Source organism: Chelon labrosus, assembly GCF_963514085.1.
Source record: "Chelon labrosus genome assembly, chromosome: 2".
Taxonomy (NCBI): Eukaryota; Metazoa; Chordata; class Actinopteri; order Mugiliformes; family Mugilidae; genus Chelon; species Chelon labrosus.
In genome coordinates this window covers 16,029,356-16,049,657 of record NC_140338.1, presented here as the reverse complement: position 1 = coordinate 16,049,657, position 20,302 = coordinate 16,029,356, and the positions used below count along the sequence as shown (strand labels likewise).

The 20,302-nt window shown below is 42.4% G+C and overlaps 1 protein-coding gene across 1 annotated transcript in view; it reads left to right on the top strand.

The window, feature by feature from the left end:
• Positions 1-12,666, top strand: part of arhgap10 (Rho GTPase activating protein 10) — a 46,978-nt gene extending 34,312 nt beyond the window's left edge. Inside the window, exons 20-23 of the mRNA XM_084564239.1 lie at positions 2,426-2,591; positions 7,991-8,068; positions 9,493-9,584; positions 11,164-12,666. Of these exons, the coding sequence (XP_084420365.1) occupies positions 2,426-2,591; positions 7,991-8,068; positions 9,493-9,584; positions 11,164-11,252 (425 nt within the window). The 3' untranslated portion in view covers positions 11,253-12,666. The remainder of the gene's footprint in view (positions 1-2,425; positions 2,592-7,990; positions 8,069-9,492; positions 9,585-11,163) is intronic.
• The last annotated feature ends 7,636 nt before the right edge of the window (positions 12,667-20,302 follow it).

The following is a 20,302-nucleotide window of genomic DNA, read 5'->3' as shown; positions in this document are numbered from 1 at the left end:
CCATAAACGCATGTTTTAACGCATGTTTATGGATGGGTTGTAGGTCCACCTACACTTGAGGGACAAGGGACAAAGGATGCTCCTTTGAAGATAACAACGTCCAGATCTTAGCCAGAGAAGACCGATGGTTTGAAAGAGGAGTATAGGAAGCCATCTATGTCAGACTGGAGAAACCTTCTCTAAACAGAGGAGGTGGACTGAGATTTAATCTGCCATCTATTTACAATACAGTTTTAACTTCTGTCCCCAAGAAGTTTCAACCCCACTGGAGTCTCTGACGGACAAGAGTCGTTAGAGCACCGTCCATAGGGAAAGAGGACTGGGACAAAACAGTCCCCCCTCAACGACAGGTAAGTACCCAACCGTTAATAAAATTAGCTGCGCTGGTTTCTGGTTGTTTACACAACAAGTAAGTTTCAGTTGGAGTTTCCTATTTAAACCTCAAACTTCCCACCAGTCTCCTAGAACTGAAGAAGCTACTCAGATGAGTGGTGAAGGGTCTTCTCAAAAAACTCTACAAGTCCAGTCGCCTCCGGTCTACATGTGGCGATGCATGTCTGATACTCCTGCAAGTGTGACGCCTCACCATGCAAAGGGAAGGGCATTATAGAGTATTTGTGTCAGGAAGCCTTCGAACAAACACAGCATATGAGAACCTTATCTTTCAGGAAATGATTACAGATCATGTGAACATTTGTTGCTTGTTTAATTTAGTCAACTTTTAAAGACTGAGCTGCAAATCTATTATGATTGAATGGTAACATTCACAACAGGAATATATGTGACTTTTTCTGAGTTTTAAATTACAAAAAGACACACAACCAAGAAATCTCTAAACCAAAGTGAAATAATACTTTATGTAAATAAATGAAATGAGCTCAAATATAGTTTAACAAGGGCGACTGATTCGCTTTCGCTTTTAAGGTCTTTCACATCACACAGATGTAAATTGTGTGTTAATTATATACTTTTGTCTCCCATGGTCCACCTTCACGCACTTATGTTACCTGATCTGACCGCTTTCTCAAGGCTGTGTGATCGTGTAGACTGTTCTAGACTGACAACTCACTCCTTAAAGACACCAGCATCCTTCTAATTGGCTTAAGAAGTCTCAACCTTCCTCTCCTCCCACCTTTAACCCGATCAATCAGTTTAACTTGTGGATGTGTCTTGCCTTTAAATTAATGGATTTCGATCCATTAAAGGAGTAACATGTCACGTATCTACGTTACCTTATCTAAAAAGGACCAGATCATGGACTCTTTTTTTTTTGTTTTGTTTAACTTGTGTACATACGTTGTCCGAGACATTTCCAGCAATGTTTTCTATTCAGTGTGATGGTGCGTTTCATTCTGGCTGCCTGTCAATGGCATCATGTCCCCTGTAATTCAATTCACTTTTATTTAGTTATATACCGCCAATAACAATCCAAATCATCTCCAGACGCTTTACAGAACCCACAGACTGAAACCCCCAGAACAAGCAACCTTGAGCAGAACCCACGTGGGGGGGCATCACAGGAACTTTTAAAGCGCTCATACTTGTAGTATTATTGTTTTGACCACAGACGGTAACAGCACCGGGCATGAACACCCCATGAATAAGACTGCCTTCAGTCACTATATGGGCAGTCAACTTCTCTAATTAAAAGTTAGTAATTTACAACTATTTTATGAGAATAAAATGACATAACCTAAATATACATCTACCATCTCCAATCGTGGTCAAAACAACAACCCCCATGATCCCACAGAACATTACAAACTATGTCTTTTCTTATTGTTTTGATTGAGAGATCCACAGCTTCAGAAACAACATACTGTGTGTTTAAGGTAGAAATCTGTTACGAACTAAAAAACTGTACAATAGGGGACGCCAGTAATGCCATGGTTGTATGCAAAAATATACTTTATAAATATTACATTTGGAAAAAAATTAGGCTGTAAGTACTGTAATTTGAATTCAGTTTTAATGAAATATGAGCTTAAACGCTTTGAAATGTTTTTGTTGAAGAGAACGGAAAAAAATGATCAAATAAAACTCGCTTTTTTCACATTAACAGTTCCTTCTGTGCCTCCCTATATCCCAGAAGCACAATCTTTACTTGACAGGAAAATTGAAATACAAGAGCGTGGATCTCCCAATTGTCTCTTAGGTTCCTGCCTGTGACTGCGGAAGTGTATTACTATCAACAGTACAAACTTGGTTGTAAGTCTCGCCTGTTTTGACAGCAGTTTGATTTATAAATTCCCTCGCTGATGCAGCACTGCCCTGTGCATTGATAAATTATTCAGCTGCTGTATCAAGCAAGCTATCGTCGTTGAGCTAGAATGGGCTGAATCTTTTACAGTAAAACGAAATTGATGAGAAAACAGGCAATTAATTGAAACTAACACTGGTGGATATATCTTTTTTTTTTTTAAAGCGACAACGGTGGGAGACGGTTCCAGCCTTGCTACAGACGAGACATCGATGGGCAGCAACGAGTCCGTATCGTCCCAGTCGTCGTCGGCCTCGGCCTCAGAGACGCCGCCACAGAAGACTGAACATACACCACTTAGCGCCAACCTCAGCTCAGGCAGCGACCCCAGGTGAGTGCTTCATTTAGTCCCAGATCGATATGTGACCGTGCACCCACTCAGAATGCAGGTATAGGCTGGTAAATCCGCCACGAACAAGTGCCAAATGAGCAATATAAGCTTTAGACGGACATGTTGACCATTTACACTATGATACAGCAATTCACAATACTCTACAGGCTCTTATTGATTTAGTTTTTAGCTTTCTGTAAATAAGTAGTAAAGCATAGTATCGACGTTTAAAGTTCTTCCTCTGCTGCATCAGATCAATTTTACTGCTTTCACAGGTAAACTGTCTGAACAATCAGTGGTATTTGATTAGAGCTAGCTGTAATTAACTGGTCTTTGATTTCAAACCACAGCTGTTAGCCTGATAGTCAGACCGAGTTCCCATTTTTGTTTCACTTCTTTCATTCACTGTGTGAGATGTGGGCGGTAAATCCCATACTTGGAGTACAACTGTCGAGGCAATTTTAATACAGGGAACGATTACTTTTTAGTTCAGTGTCATTAAATTAGTTGAAATGTTAAAGTGTGCCATTCCTTTTCTTCTGAGTGTTAATGGAGTGGCAAAAAATTAAAATTTTCACAGTTAGATTTGATTTAGATTTTTGAGGTCACAGTTCAAGGCATTGCTAGTTTTATCTGTGTAATAGTTTTATCTTTTAAACTGCAATAGCCTAACTTGTGTTATTGTTATTTTTTAAGAACATTTGCCTTAGGACTTAATTGATCATGCAAACTTAGCCTAACTTGGAATAAAAAAAAACAGCTGAAATGCTCCTGCACACTTTCTCTTTCTCTTATTCCTTCTGGCATGATAGTACTTTTAAATGTAGACCTTTTAACTTAGGTTGTTAACAAATGAGGAGTAAACAAAAACTCCATCATTAGTACACATACTCTAACAAGTACTTTAAAATAGCATCTTTAAGTCAGAGTCACATAATTTCTTAACCTGCAGATAAAAAAACACATTTAACTGTGTAAAATAATCATTATTATTAATAATTGAGGTGACTCAGACTTATAAACAAAGCTCAGTTCTTATGTGGCTCAGTTTTGGTAACCTGTGACATACTGAGTTAGCAAAACAAGTAATCAAGGTTAGGCACAGTTTTAGTTTCAGCCCCATTGTTGATGCTGTCATTGTTTTGCATTAAATGAAAAACGCATTAATGCTTGGATGCCCGGCCGTACCTCTGTAGCTTCTCCCCCTCTGTCCTCACTCTCGCTGCAAAGTCCTTGCTCCTTTTTTGTTGTTTCCAGCCCCGTGAGTTGTCTTGAATGCTGATGTGAAAGATGAATTATTGGGTTATGCTGCAGATGTTCGACTCTCTGCTGTGTCATGTCTACAGATTCACCTTGAAATAGACTTTTTCCCTCATTCACTGTCCCTTTCTCCTTCTCCATCAGCTGAAAAGAGCTGTAAAGTTTAAAAAAAAAAGAAAAAAAACTTGACAGAGGACAATGCGATTCTTCTCCGTGTGACCTCTGTGGGCGCGTGTCCGCCTGTGTGTGTAGGCATGTTTTTTTTCCCCTAAGTTGCAGGATTAGACAGACAAAGCTCTATATGTCTTATGTAACCAATTCCTTTTTTTTTTTTCCCTGGGGGTATTTTTTTTTATTTTTTTTGCTTTCTCACATATGTGGCGTCACGTTGGAGGACGGAAGGAGCGACCAGGAGGAGGTCGTAAATCTCAGCTCTTATTTGTTTGGGAGACAGGTGGCCGTGCGTTGGCCGTGTAAATCGTATTGACATTGGGGAGATATTCATCTTGTTTACCCTTATAGCCGAGGCCCCTGTCCCTTTATGAAGACTTGCGCCATATGTCACAGGGTGTCGCCCTGGCTTTGTTCACTCATAAATCTTAGCATGTGAGATGGTGGAGACCTGTTAGCACAGCACCTCTCTGGCGTGGAAGCCAAAGATGCGGCCTCATCCCTAGCCAGCAGGAGCAGTAGGGACGGCAATTGCTAGATTACCACCAGCCACTCACAGAAATGTGTTGTCTGCTCTCTGGTGTGCTCAAAAGCGCACCTGGAGAACTGCATATTTTAGTCGGATTTCTTGCACCGAAATCTGCCTGGTCATACACAAATGCATCCTGACTCGCTATATCATGTAATAACTCTTCGCGGACTGTGGGATGATTTATCATCTCCGTCGTTTTGAATGTCTCGCCTCATTTCTCCTCTTCTCCCTAAATTCAGTCACAGCTTCTCCCAGTGGCTCCGTTGCCCCAAGCTCTGCCCAATGAGGTTACATTTTTCTGGCCTGCTCTCCTTCCTCTCCCCTGCCCCTCTCCTCCAGCCTTCCAAGCTTCTCTCTGGCAGACAGCTGTGGATCATAAAACTGCGGATCAGGGCCTATTTCCTGCCCACCCAAATTGGCGGTAGCTGACTGAGCGGGCTTGACTGTAGGTTTGATCCCACTTTCTCCTAGAAACAGGACTAAATCCCACCAGTGCCTTTCTTCTTTGAATAGGAAGACAGCTGATAGCCCCACTCATCCCCATGTTAGCTCCACGCCAGGATCAACAAGACTTGGATGCTGCAGGCTGAGATTCCTGTAGTAATTAGAAGCAGCAGTCCACTTCTGCTGATGAATTTCTCTCTGCTACTGACCTGGCAGCGTGTAATCAAGTGTGATAGCGCTGATGTTTTAAACGAGAAACCAGAAGACCTCGCAGTCCAATTTGGAATTAAGCCAATACATTATTTTTTATGTAACGATGTCCTTTTATGTATTAAGCTACAATGTATCCTTCATATTAATTTTTTTAATCGGTATTCATCTATTAAAAAAAATCCTCACTGTGTAAAAACATCATATTCTTAAAACCTTGATTCAAATATTAGCAACTTTGGGAAGAGATTTTCATCCAGGCCTTACATACAGTACTTTTTCCCAGTCCCCATTTACTATATTTAATCATCTTTAGAGAACAAGCTCGGCTAGGCCTGTGATGGGTGAAACAACGAGGAGCAATTCAAAGCTTGAGTCTATTTTTGTTGAAGGGAAATGGCAAACGATTTCCCTCGGTTTGGCTTAGCTGTAATTGTGAAAGCAATTTTGAGATGAATGTATTTACCTCTGGTACATTTAACAAGTTTCTAGGGCAGCCACGTGGAATTCACTGATTTTCCCTGGTTGTTCGATCATTATTGAGATATGTTTCTTTTTAAGATCTTCACAGATCTGTGTAATTCTCTTCCAGCTGAAGTAAGGTGGACATATTAACCTTCCCTGAAATATGCTTGTATGTAGTTTCTGTTTTCCATTCATCATCAAGTTCAGGGGTTTGCATGTGTGTGAGTAAGTTCACCTGCAGGTGGGTTAAGTGTTGGTGCTCCTCCGCTCTCCCGTCTCTTGGCTGTGACCCAGGCAGACAGTGGTTGTGCCTGGGCCTAGGTTAATGAGTGGATTTGCTGCACTGCAGCGCACTGTCCCCCCATGCTGATGTGAAGCAGCTGAGCACCACAGTGGCCCCACACTGCTGCAGAGCTATAAATCACCCACAGTCAGGCCAGGCCCGAATGGAACAGCCACCGCTGGGGATGGACAAGCGCATTGAGAGAGAGGCAGGGGAAGAGACGAAGAGAGGAAGCAATGCAGAGAGGGGGGCAAAAGCGTGAGCCACCTATGTCCACATAACATCCCCTGCCATGTTCCCCCTAAGGCCATGTCTCTCTCTCTCCTCCACCAGTGCCAACATAACCACTATTCACAACATCCTCTCAACCTCCAGCCCCTCCCCAGCTGCTCTCTCTAATTGCCTTTATTAACGTCTCTATGGGAGCGGCAGCTAGGAGCAATTTGCTCATTATGTGCTGTATTAGCACTGGCCCAGGGGCAGGCATGGAACACAGAGGGATGCCTGGCTAAGACTCCTGCTCTCCTCTTCTGCACTCTGTCTTTACCAGGACCCCTGCTTCCATCCTGCGGGTCAGCCATAGACTTGTTGGCCCTGACAACAGTCAGTGCAAAGCACAGCTCCTGCTGTAAAAGATAGAGCTTGGTCAAAATGTTATTGTTCGCCTTTGCATGTACAGAACTCATACACGTGACTGTAGGCATTTGATGTACATACATGAAGTAAATAAATGAACAAAACCATTAGGATAAAGAGGAAAAGCCTCTAGAATATCATCAATGCTCCTTGTCAGGAATTGTACAAATATCTATATTTATTCAGACGATATTCTCTAATTCTTATGTTGATGGTTCAGAACACCAGACGTCACGTCACACGTATCCGCTGGGATAATTGTCTGTAACGCAGCTTGATTCATATTACTGTCAAACTCATCCATTCTGTAACATCTTTTATCATTTTATCTTTCACTAATTCACATTTTTCCTTTAATTTGTCACTCATGGGCACATGGTGGGAAGGCTTATTATTCATATTGTATTAAAAAGTAGAGTAGGTATTTAGGTGACCTTCCTCTGCAGTCAAATGTAATTGTTGTATAAATTTGCTGTAATTCAGGCTTGAACTAAAGTTAAACCTTGGGCAAACAAACCCTCTCATGTAGGAATATTCTTCCTAAAGCCAAACATTATCTTTAATTCACTTTGCATTTCTCATTCTAAGTCTGCTCCCGTGGCATTTTACAGATATAATCAATCCTGATGAGTTCAGATGTAGAAGTCACTCGATGACAGGACTGACAGATTTTAGCCCAGTGATTGAGTATTAGTAGTTGAGTTGATGTTGAGCGCAATAAATATGACACAGGTCAAATACATTTATTTGTGTTAAGGTTAAATATCAGTAGTCGCTTATTGGCTTTTTATATTTTGTGCATATTAAACCTTCATGTCAACATGGTCTGAGAGTGGGTCCTCTTCAAGAGGGTTTTTGTCAGATGGAGTGGAATAGATTTAATTTATGGAAGCTTGTCCTTTTTATTTGGAAAGAAATGTTTTATTATGCACACAGGTTCAGTTCTTGATCCTGATATTTTCATCCCCCCCATCTAATTGTGGCATTGCCTTAAAAAACATCTGTATTTTTAACGGGGACAACTGACTACACCGCATTTAAGTTTCTGGTTTAGCTTCCCACCTGGACGAGACACCCTGTCGTTGTCGAATTACACTCTCAGCTTGTCTCCATAACAACAGGTTGGTCAGTTTAGCGCACCTGTTGCTCTGCTTCTACCACTTACTGTAGCTGCTACCAGTGCTGAATAATTTAACAGCGTATGAACCACAGCATCATTTTTTTCTCTAGAAAGCCGGATGGAAGAAAAGCTCTATGTGTGAATTGTGAACAACACCTAAACATTAATGCTCTTAGCGTGCCGGATTGATGGATTTATTTTATGGCAAATGCACAGTCGGTCAATATATGACACTATAAAATATTTGGTGGCTGAGCTGGTGTGATTTTTGTTTTCAGATCCCCTACAACAGGAGCCTGCGGTTCGGGAGAGAACCAATCTGCTGCCGCCACTGAAAGAGACAAGCCAGGGGAGAGGTAAGACAGGGGTCGTTGTTGCCTTCCTCCTGTTTTTCCTCAACTACATTTGACTACTTTTACGATCTTAATTTTAGTTTAATTTAGTCATTCATTAGTCATTTTCACTCTCACATAGTGGTTAAATGTCATACATGAGATTCCCCACTCTGTTTTCACTCACATGCTCCATTACTTGCTTGTCTTTCATGTTCACTCAAAAGAACCAGCAGCTCATCGTCTTGCAATCTCGCACATCAATAATTTCACTCACTTCATATATTCTCTGTGATTTGGTCACCTTTGACGTATTAAATGCTACACAAGTGCCGGCTGAACCCAGAGCAGAAACCTTCTTTCTTGTAAAACCACAAATAGCCTCTGAGTGAAGTGGAGGGGGCTGTGTAGACAGTCGCCACATTACACTCATCATCAATTGCTCCGCTTGCCTCAGAGTTAGGGATGAATTCATTCTGAATGCCTTCAAATGTTGCTGAGAAAACAGCGCGGCCATTCTGTGGCCGATCCATTAATGTCATTTTCATATAAATACAAGTCCTCGTTTTTCCCAATGCGGTTCCACACGAGCGCGTTCTTCTCTAAATTCTGACTTCGAGAACTTGCCTGAGCATTGTTGCATTGACAACTCGGTGACCACAAACTTTTTATTTAGATTTTTTTTTTTTTTCCAGTTTGTGTATTTTCTTTCTCATCCTTACATTGTTGCTGCTCTGCAGAAAGAATATGAAATATTTATCAGGGCATCGTGTGTTGAAGGCACAATTTCTACATAGTAATGTTGCTGGCATCCCAGATAACGGTTCGCAATGGTGGGCAAAACAACCTTTCTCTGGAAGCCGTTTTTATGTTTTTTTTGCAAATGGAACGGCATAAATACGTCTTTACACGAACCTTTGCAGAGCGTTGAATACGGCTAGTTTGACGCGCGCTCTTTTACATCAAACTGATTTAAAATTCAGCTTCTAAGCAAACAAATGTGAATCTAAAAGCCGGAGAGCTGCGGAGGGAGATTTCCATTCTGCCTGCGTTTGTGTGCAAACCTACTTTAGAATTCCCTCGCCACTTTTTAATTATCTCGCCATAGATGGTTGTCTGCTGGTGCGGACCTGACGCGTGCCTTCCTTTTCAGCTGTATAAAACCTGCTACAAACAACGCCGCATCTCATTGTGTTTGTACACACACACACACCGGTGCATGGAGGTGTGTTTTGACTCGCTCCGTAGTCTAGACCGGCGATAGGGCAAGACAAGAGGGCGTGGCGGCGCGACTCCTCTCTCTGTACTTTTGCTTATTTTCCGACCCGGGCCGTTTCTGCTGTTTCAGGCTAGCGAGTGAATGAACAAGCAGGCCCTGGGCCCAGATTGAACTGTGCGGTAATCCTCCCCAAAGCTCCGCCAGCTCACTGATTGCCTTCATTTTTCAGTGTCACCGGCAGGAAAGCCAAGGCAGTGTACCCATGTGAGGCTGAGCACGACTCTGAGCTCTCCTTCCAGGTCGGCGCAATATTCAACGATGGTAAGTGTTATCGCCTACACCAGTCGCTCACTGAGAACTGGCCCTGGCATATTGGATTTGGAGGAAAACCGAACACCCAATCTGATCTTCAATTGAACAGAGAGATGAGACAAGGAGAGGGAGGACAGGGAGGGTCGGGGCAGGGGAGAGATTTGCTCCTCGGTGTCTCCAGGAAGAGGCTTGACTGAGCTTTAATCGCTCTCAGAGGAAATGAGGATTTTGTAGTTCTGTTTTTGTCAAACCCCTCACTTAGGAGACACAGACATTATATATATACTACAGTCTTTACAGGGAAACATAAATTTGATAAGATCCCACAATGCATTGCAGTTCATGGGTTTTCTGTTCCCATGCTGAAAAATGAAAACAACACCAACATTTATTTAATAAAAGGTCACTTTCCAGCTCATGAACTGGAACTCATAATATAAACTAAAATAATAAATGATGTTCTTTCCTTTTTAAGATATTCAATTTGGAACAGAAACTTTCTGCTTAGTAGAAGTTTTAGTGAATTATTTACTCTGATTTAAAATAAAAAAGCTTCGTTCACATTCTGTTTGTCCTTCAACGCGTTAAAGGAGATGATGTTTTCATTATCTAGACATCTCCTCTCTGTGTCTTGAGCACCTTTGACATTTTGCATACTTAGCCTCGCTATAGAATTACTGCTAAATGTATTTGTAATTTTTAGCATGAGCTGTGTGCATAACAAATGTGCGGAGGGTCACGGGGGCTGAATACTTCACCAGGCCTTCTAATATACAGTCTGTTTAAAGAAGAGTTCAACATGTGTTCATTGAAACAAAGAACATCTCTGCACTGCCAAAATCATCTTTAATTTATTCTCTTAAACGCGCTGTCTGAAATTATTTTCGTTATTATAATGCTGTACTCATCAGAAGACTCATTTTTCATTTTAATTCTATTTCAAAATGTATACGTGACTGATGTAAACACACATTTAACAGATGTCATTATGGGAATAATAGGTTCAGTCTTGTTTGCACCTCAAAAACAAGACTTGTAAATAATATTTTCCCGTGATCTTAGGCCGGCTTAGAGGAGCTATCTGACATACACCAATCCGCACACATATAAAGCTGGATTGTCCAAATCGGATCTTAATGCAAGGTCTGAACAGGCCCGTAGCTTTGGAGATGATGATCGCAATTTTGCCCTCGTCAAAGTTGCTTAAATCCTTCTAACACATCAACCCTGAGATGAAAATGTCAACTTGCTTCCTAATATATCCCACTCACTGACTGAGGCGTCATGTCAACCAGATAATCAGTGTTATTCACTTAACCAGTGACTATCACCAGATGGTTATAATGTTATGGCTGAAAATGGTCAGGTCTTGATTTTTCTGCCACGGAAATCCAGCTCCAGGTGAAATATCTATTAAAATCCGACCTAAATACAGACTTGTCTATACTGCATAATTACAGCGTCCTGCTTTAAACCTCTGCCCTCTAACACGTGCACATACACCGAGTGGAGGATCTGTGTCCTCTGTCTGCCCCTCACCCTCCCCTCTGGTGTTGTCGCCCCGGTGACGCTGTGTCCTCTCTTGCAGTGTCCCAGTCGAGGGAGCCGGGCTGGCTGGAGGGGGAGCTGGATGGAAAGAGGGGCCTCATCCCTGAAAACTACGTGGAGATGCTGTAGAAACCCGAAATATTTATGGACACTTTTGTCGCGCTCACCGGTGAAAAGTACGCAAAAGACGCATGTGCCTCAACACAATTCACAGTTCAGCCTTGTTAATCCGCAGCCCTGAAATCTCTCTGTCAAGTGACAATAGCCGTGCTATTATTGGTGGACTATTCTCTGCACGCTTTTTGGCTAACAAGTAGACTTTGCGATGCATATCCAAGTGTGCTCAAACGTATTATGGCCGTCGTTGTTGTCGCTGCATTGGGATGCACGTACAATGTTCTGCTGTATATGAAGACGCTGTCGCCTCTAAATATAAGTTCGTAGCAGCGGCAGCAGCAGAGAATGAGTCCGTCCCTGAGCTCACTCTCTCCTCTGCCCGGTTATACATGGTATCCATGAGCTGAAAGTCAAAGGGAGATTGTCAGAAAATGTAAAACAGAATGTAAGCACTCACGTCACTGTAGCGATACCTGCGTGCCTTAACCATCCAAACACCTGGTCTAAATATATACGAATGGGAGATAAACGAATTGGAGTGTTACTGGTTTCACTTATAACATGTTGTATTCTTTTATTATTTTAAGAGTAAATGAGGCACAATGCTGCTGTGATTTTATTTTATTTAATTGAAGCGTTGATTGCATGACTTTTGAACTTTAAATACACTCTGTACTGTTTTGTTCTCGGTGCACTCCTTCACAGAAACACAGCGAAGCGCCTCTCTGACCCACGACGAACACTGTTGTGTTGAACACTAGCATCAATGTCAACAGGGGTAAATTCGAGCAGGTAGTGATGACTGAGAAGAGTTTATCCTGTCAAATGAGCTGTTTTGTTTGCTTTCGAAGCTTATTTTTTTAACGTTGCTCGGGTTCCTCTGAGCAGAGAAATGAGACACTCCCAAACAGCTTTATTTTATCTCTTATTGGGAAGCGATTAGAAATCAGTGCTTTATTATCGGCAAGGCGTCTAACTGCAGTACTTAAACATATTCGTGTTGTACCTCCGTTTAGTGTTCACAGCATAATTACAAAAAGTTACGGCCAAGTATGTTCTTACGTTTTCATTCAGATTGGTTTTAGCATGTACGCACATCACATTACATTTCATCCCGCAGCTGTTCAGCGAAACACTTTCATTTGTCTGAGAGCTTTGGTTCGGAGGATTGTTCGTGTTTTCAATCGAGGTTACAGTAATTTAAGACATTGATTTATGACGTTCATAAAGGGCCTTGACTTCTCTCTCTTGTTTTTTTTTTTTTTTTTACCTTTGGGTATCCTCTTGATCAATGTTAAACAAATAAAGTTTTTTTTGTTCTCTCACTGTATTATGTATTCTTGCCGTAAAATAAATGTGATATATGATGATTTTTAATTTTACAGACTGAAGTCTCTTCAAGTTTTTTTTTTTTTTTTTTAAGTTATTAAGAAAAATCCTACAAATATTTAGTCTGGAACCCAGCCCGACTTCTAACGCACACAAACATTTTGCAGTGGAAGGCTGGTCTGGAGTCACTTTGTTGGGAACTAATTATGCCCCAGCAAATTCTGCCAGGCCAATTAAATGGTCAAAATAGGTTATCTGATTGTTTGGTTACATTTGTATACAACAAAATGGCTCTGATTGGCTGGAAGACTATCCAACTCTATGCAGAGTTTTTTTTTTTTTTTTTTTATCTCTGTTGGTTTAAACCATAGACTAAAAATGTACGACAGAACAGCTCCTCAAAAATGAAGCCAAAGCAAGTAGAGCTCCCCCTGGTGTCTGGCTGCAGTATAGGTCATAAGCTCCACCCCCTCAATGTTAGTGGATGGGTACATGTCAAAAAAAAAATAAAAAATTTCAAGATTGGTTTCTGTCATTATGAGTCTCCTGTTGGATAATTACTGCATGGGCGATTATCTTTCAGCTGGCAACAAGTTATTGAACCCCAACTGATGCAATGAGTAGCTTCTCATTTATTAAACAACCATGTTGTGGAAAAGATGTTAGTCTGTTTGAGAAGGGTGGAATCATTGGCATGCATCAAGCAGAGAAAACATCTAAGGAGATTGAAGAAACTACTAAAATTGGGTTAAGAACTGTCAAACGCATTATTAAAAACTGGAAGGATAGTGGAGAACCATCGTCTTTGAGGAAGAGATGTGGTCGGAAAAAAATCCTGATTGTGATTGGCGATCACTTAAACGTTTGGTGAAATCAAATGGAAGAAAAACAACAGTAGAACTCATGGCTTCAGTTTGCTAGGGAGCATAAAGATTGGACTCTGGAGGTCATGTGGTCTGATGAGTCCAGATTTACCCTCTTCCAGAGTGATGGGGGCATCAGGGTAAGAAGAGAGGCAGATGAAGTGATGCACCCATCATGACTAGTGTCTACTGTACAAGCCTGTGGGGGCAGTGCTACGGTCTGGGGTTGCTGCAGTTGCTCAGGTCTAGGTTCAGCAACATTATGTGTCCAAAGAATGAGGTCAGCTGACTACCTGAATATACTTAGGGCCCGTCCACACGGAAACGCAAAAACGCCGAAACGCATAAGTTTTTCATCGTTTTGGCCTTTCGTCCACACGTATCCTGTAAACGCATTGCCCTAAAACGCACTTTTCTGAAAACGGGTCCCAGGGTGGAGAAATTCGAAAACGCAGCTCTTGCGTTTTCATGTGGACGGCGAATACGGGGAAAACGATGACGTCATCGCCACACTCCCGAGCAGCCTTCCACATCCCGCGAGACGTCTCGTAACAACATCAACAACAATGGCGGACTACATGCTAGTTTTCATGCTGGAGACGATATTGAGCCTATTAGGGTTACTAGGGCAAAATATCATGCTCCTGTGCCACCACGCTGAGCAAAAAAGGCGATTTGTAAACAGCGCTCAAGCTTTATGCGCATGCTCCGCATCTTCCTCTCCATTTTTGGTGAATTTCTGAAACCGAAACAGCGCCACTTATAGGCCTGGAATATGAAGTAGCGTTTCAGGTCGTGCTGAAACGGATCCGTGTGGACGCGGATATTTCTTGAAACGATGATCGAAAACGGAGAGGGAAAAGATCGTTTTCGTACGTGTGGACGGGCCCTGAATGACCAGGTTATTCCATCAATGGATTTTTTCTTCCCTGATGGCACGGGCATATTCCAAGATGACAATGCCAGGATCCATGGGGCTCAAATTGTGAAAGAGTGGTTCAGGGAGCATGAGACATCATTTTCACACGTGGATTGGCCACCACAGAGTCCAGACCTTAACCCCATTGAGAATCTTTGTGATGTGCTGGAGAAGGCTTTGGTCAGTGGTCAGACTCTCCCATCATCAATACAAGATCTTGGTGAAAAATGAATGCAACACTGGATGGAAAGAAATCTTGTGACAGAGCGCAGTATTAATTAAACGAAAGCACAAGTGAGTCTGGTGGAAGTGTGGGCGGGTCATTGCTAACGTGGCTCCGCGTGGCTCCACTCTCAGACCTTATTGCGCAGACTCTGGCGCCGCTTGTATCCCCGGAAAACTAGGCCAATTTTGGCCAATGCAAGGAAGTGGGGCCGCATAGTCCATATTTATATACAGTCTATGGTTTAAACACGCCCCATAATGAAATCTAAGAGGCTAACAACAGATAGTTTCAGGAACCTAGTGAACATTTTCTCAAAATTAAATCAGTGGATGAAACACAATTAAGAAAATACACACTTATGGCCTCGTTGTGTTAACTGAGAGTAACCTAAACTCCCTACCAGACAAGCTACTTGAATGAAACTCCTTCCAGGAAACTCAACAAGTCCAGTTGCCTTTGTGTTTTTATTCAGCCATAATCACCATGGACATAACTGAGAGTTATTATAATGGTCTGCTACTTAAATTTACATCTGGGAAAAATGTGCAGCTTTATTAATTGTCACATTAATATTGCGATGACTCATCTGTTGTGTCCCAGAGAAAGGCCACAGTCTAAGAATGAAGCCAAACGCGGAATCGTCGTGCAGCCCGTAGTGACACAGTGAGCCGTGTAGTGTAATGTAAGCCTTCCTCTTTATTATTGACCTGCGCCGGCTCATCCGAGTAAAAGCTACTTCCAAAATAACTTTCCATGAAGGGATTAAAAATAGATGGTAATCTTTCACAGAGGAAAACACACTAATCCTCCTCCTCCTCCTCCTCCTCCTCTTTCTCGAGCCATTAACATCTCAGCCTCACGCATGTTAATTCTTAGACTACATCTGTGTAATTAACACACCAAATGGCCTCCAGACCCGGGCGCTTTGGCCTCGGTTACATAATTACCGCCAGTCCACCGCCACGCTCAGACCTCCTGATGCCACTGCTTGTTGGTACAAACACACACACAAACAGAGGCTTGGTGCGGTTAAAGGAAGGTTGTATCTGTGCGACACATGTCCACCAGCGCCCTAGAGCGGCTGCAGACGCGGCGATAGCGTAATGAAATGAGGCGGTGCTAACGATATGGGTAAAATATTCCCCTACAGTCACTACCACCACCTCCACCGCCCACCCCCCGGGGCACTTCATCATCATCCTCTTCCCTCCGCCAGAATACTGCTGAATCATAGAGACATCCACTCTGCTTCGGACTGTCTGTCAGAAATCCTGCCATGTTGCTCTATCTGCCTTCCTCTCTCCTGCTTCTGTCTCTCTGTAGTATTTAAAACCTCTCGCTGTTTCTGCCTTCTCTGCAGCGGGCGCTCCCCTCGACGGCTGTTTTGATAGTGGTTTTTTGAAATTGGTCAAGCTCCATGCATTTATACACCAGTCAGGCATAACATTATGACCACTGACAGGAGAAGTGAATACCATTGACCATCTTGTGATAATACAGTGTTCTGCTGGGAAACTTTTGGACCTGGCATTCATGTGGATGTTACTTAGACATGTAGCACCCACCTAGACCAGACCAGACACCCCCACCCCATAGCAACCATCCTTGATGGATGCAAAAATGGTTCAGGAACAACTCAAAAAAACATGAAAAACGGCACAAGGTGTTGACCTGGCCTCCAAATTCACTAGATCCCAAACTGATCAAGTATCTGTGGGATGATCCACAGAGGCCCCTCCCCTCAACACATTGGACCCAAAGGCCCCCACTAACAACATCCTGTTGCCAGACACCACGGGACACCCTCAGAAGGCCCATGTCCATTCTCTGATGAGTCACAACTGGTTTTGGAAGCTCAAGGGAGAATATTAGGAAGGTGGTCATGCCTTCAGTGTTACGCCTGATCTGTGTATAGTTTCTCTTTGTGTTAATTTAGGTGGCCTCATGTTTGTGGGCCTTGTGGGGCCTTCATTTCTCTTGAGGTGGTAGAAGTTACCTGTCTCTGCATGCATTATGCATCAGTGAGCTGTGTACCAGGCTGCTGCGATGTATACACCGACGTCGATTTGGTCTAGGTGTCTGTGCGTTTGAGTGAAAATCCAGGTAGAGGCGTTCCTTTCTCACTTCCCAGTCGTGGCCACGTGCCAGCTGTCCTCTACCTCCCGTGACGCAGTGTCCTTCAACGCAAAAAAAAAAAAAACACACACCACGCCGTGACTCAGCTCGGATCAAAGCCGCAACGGCGAGAGGGTGACACGGCGACCGTAAGTGCCACTAATGTGTTTGAATTTCCCCCAAACCATAAACAGCGGTAGCTAGCTCAATACTTCCCGGCTGGTTTTTCATCTGGTTCCTTTTCGGAGCCCCGAGCTCAAACGCAATCACGGCAAGGCTCGAGGTGTTATTGGGGCTGAAAACTGAGTGGGAATTTGGAGAAAAGAGAATTTTGAACATAAAGGAGAGAGCGTCGAGAGAGGGAGAAAAGAGAAAAAAAAACAAAAAAAAAAACTCCGCTCAGAAAGTGGGCCACAGAAGCCGCCATGTGCGCGGGTGCAGCCGTGAAATCAGCCTGATCCAATAGATTCTGTTTATCTGGCACGACTACAAGTGAAAGCAATTGGAAATCTGGGGGAGATTTGGAGAGGGCTGTGGATTCGGAGAGAAAGAAAGAGAGAGAGAGAGAGAGAAATGAGCAAAAAAAAAAAAAGTAATACTGTCTGCTCCACAGTCTGGCAAAGCAGGCGTGTTTTCAGATCAGCCTTTAACAAGGTTAATGGTGATTTTTTTCCCCTCCACAGGCACCGCTTTACTGTAAAAGTCTCCTGCTCGCACGCTTCCCTCTCTGTCACTTTTACTCTCCTCTTTTTTCCACTTCCCTTTGTTCCCTTCATCTCCTCTCGTCGCGACTGCTGTACCTGCTGCCGCTCCACATCTCCTCTGTTTTTCTATGCTAACATTGTGTTTTTTGGCTCATTATCTCCCCCAGCCACCAAATGCAGCTGTTACGAATTCATCCAGATCAAACAGACCGTTTTCTGTCCTTTCTTTCTTTCTTTTTTTTATTTATTATAAGGCCACATTTCCTAGCTAGTGCCTGTGAATTTTTTTTTTTCTTACAACAAAAACACACACGCACGAGCAAAAAGCAGACAAATTACGCATCAAGCGATCGGTTTAACGGTTTTATTAGAATCTTGCAATAGTTTGCAAACACAAGTATGGCAATATCTGCATCAAGATATACAGTAGTAACTGGTTTCAGAGATGGTTTATTGGTTTACGGTGAAGGATGTCTACTGTGTGTGTGTGTGTGTGTGTGTGTGTGTGTGTGTGTGTGTGTGTGTGCTGGATAGTTGCTGAGAAATATTGTACAAAGCATCTGAGTAAAAAGTCATTTTTGGAACTGGAAAAAAAAGAAAGAAAAAGCAAAAAGAAAGAAAGCATTTGTATATATCAATAAGAAATGCACTGCCATGGCTGTGGAGATATGGCTTAGTCTCTCTACACCCGATTCACTGCTGTGAACAGAAAATGGCAACGATGTGACTCCACATACAGTGACGCGATAAGTGTACTGTGAAACGGCAGTCAGACGAATTCTGAGTCATCGGGAGTTAATTTAGACGCAGACAGCTCTGAAGATAACTCCTTTCGAGTGCGGGGACTGTTTTTTTTTTAATATGTCGTTTGCAGAAGGTGGTGATTGATGACCATTAAACAAACTGTGCATTAATCGTACTCCTCTGAGTAATGGTTTTGGCATTTTGGGAAACGGGCTCATTTGCTTTTTGGTGAGAGTCAAACGAGAAGGGTCGACGCCGCGCTCAGATCTGTCAGCTTTACATAACCCACAATGCAACTCCACCACCGACGGCCCACCGAGGTCACTCCAGAAGAAGTCTGCTTCTGTCCAGCTCGGCTCCACCAGATATTTTTCATCCTCAAACCAGTTCTCGGCCCCCGACTGACGCTGCCTCAGGTGATGCTGATGCAATTTATCAGACTTTGTGCATCTTTCCAGTCCTTATGCTAAGCTAAGAAAGCCTTCCTCATTTTTTTTTATTTATGTTTTTTATTACCCTGCAGACACCGGGGTGGAATCGATCTTCTCGTGCAACTCTGAGCAAGTAAGCAAATAAGAGAATTTCCCAAAATGTCAAACTACACCTTAAAAAAAAATAATAAAAGCCACACAAACAAAAGGAGCCAAAAGGCAGAGCTTGTGTTTGTGAGAGGTGCAAGGGTCACAGCGTCAAGAATTTTCTTTTGTCATTCTTTGGGTCAAATTTGCGGTTGAGCCTTGTTTTGGCAGTTAGTGCAATACGGGCCCGTCCATGACTGGTAAAAGACGGCCACGGTTCGAATCTGCTGGACGTCCGGCTCGCTGCTTTCGCTTGCAAAGTTTGCATTTCCCACCAAAAAAAAAAAAAAAAAAAGAGACATCTCGATTTTTATCGTGGTGCTCATCGACAATTTCAACAGCAACAATGATCCATCACTTATCACGTGTTGTCACGAAAAGGAAAAAAAATACACAACTTTTTGAGTCATGAGAACGAAGATGCGAAAAGTAAAACAAAAAAAAAAAAGAAGAAAACAAAAAAAAAGATGCAAATAGCTTTACTTAATGAGAAGATAATAAATGTACTCTCTCTCTCTCTCTCTAACATTCAGGTAGTAAGTTCCATAAGTCTCTCACGATGTATGATACATTCATTTCTCCTTTTGGCCCGTCGTGGCGCCAACCCTCACTGTGAATTCTTCTCTGTGATCAGACACACAGAACATGGCGAGTGGGAAACACGTATATATATATATATATATTTATATATATTTTTTTCTTTCCTCCAAATATTCCAACAAGATGGTTAAAGTAGAAATGTTTTATACTACACTCAACATAAGGACTTGCTGTATTTACAATATATACTGTAAAATTGTAAATCAGGTGAGATAAAAAGGCACAAGTTTCCCTTTTTTTTTCTTAAATACAATGTAAACATCTCATCAAAAAGCATGCAATAACATTTCATTTTACAAAAAGGATATCATTTTTAGACAAAGTACTTAAATATTGTTTTCCAGCAAAATATAATTCTCTCAAAAATACTTTCCCATTCATCCTATGAACCTTTAGACAGTTTGATTATTCCTGAAAAAGAACGGAAATAAAAAAAAAAAAAAAAAAAAAAGCAAAAAGTGGGGGCAAAACAAAGAAAAGGTGAGAGATTAGCGTAAGGGGCGAGACGGATTGTAAAACGAGGCCTTTCTGATCGTGTACTGTGGGGAAGTCATTGACAAACACGGTGAAAGAAAGAGTGACTGTTAATTGCTCAAACAGTGAGGCCTTTTTTTTTTTAAAAGCTACCCAATAAGTGAAGAGGCCCACGAGCCAGCCCGGATAGTTTTGTCCCAGAATTACTTGAATAAATATAAGTTTTTGATTAGAAACATCCTGTTCTGGTATTACAACAAACACAGACTACCTATCCTCCAGCGAAAATTCAAAGTAAACAACCCACCCATCCCCCCGTCTCCAACGCTCACCCCCCATCCCCCTCCCATCCCGCCTAATAATTTCAGCACGGTCTTAAACGACAAATGCGATCTTGACACCTCCGTCTCTTTCTCGTACGCTGATCTTCAAGCGACTCCCTCCCCAGAAGAGGCCTCGTAGCGTAGCTGTCGAAGCGAGGGCCGAGGCCGCGACCGCCCCGCCGCGCTA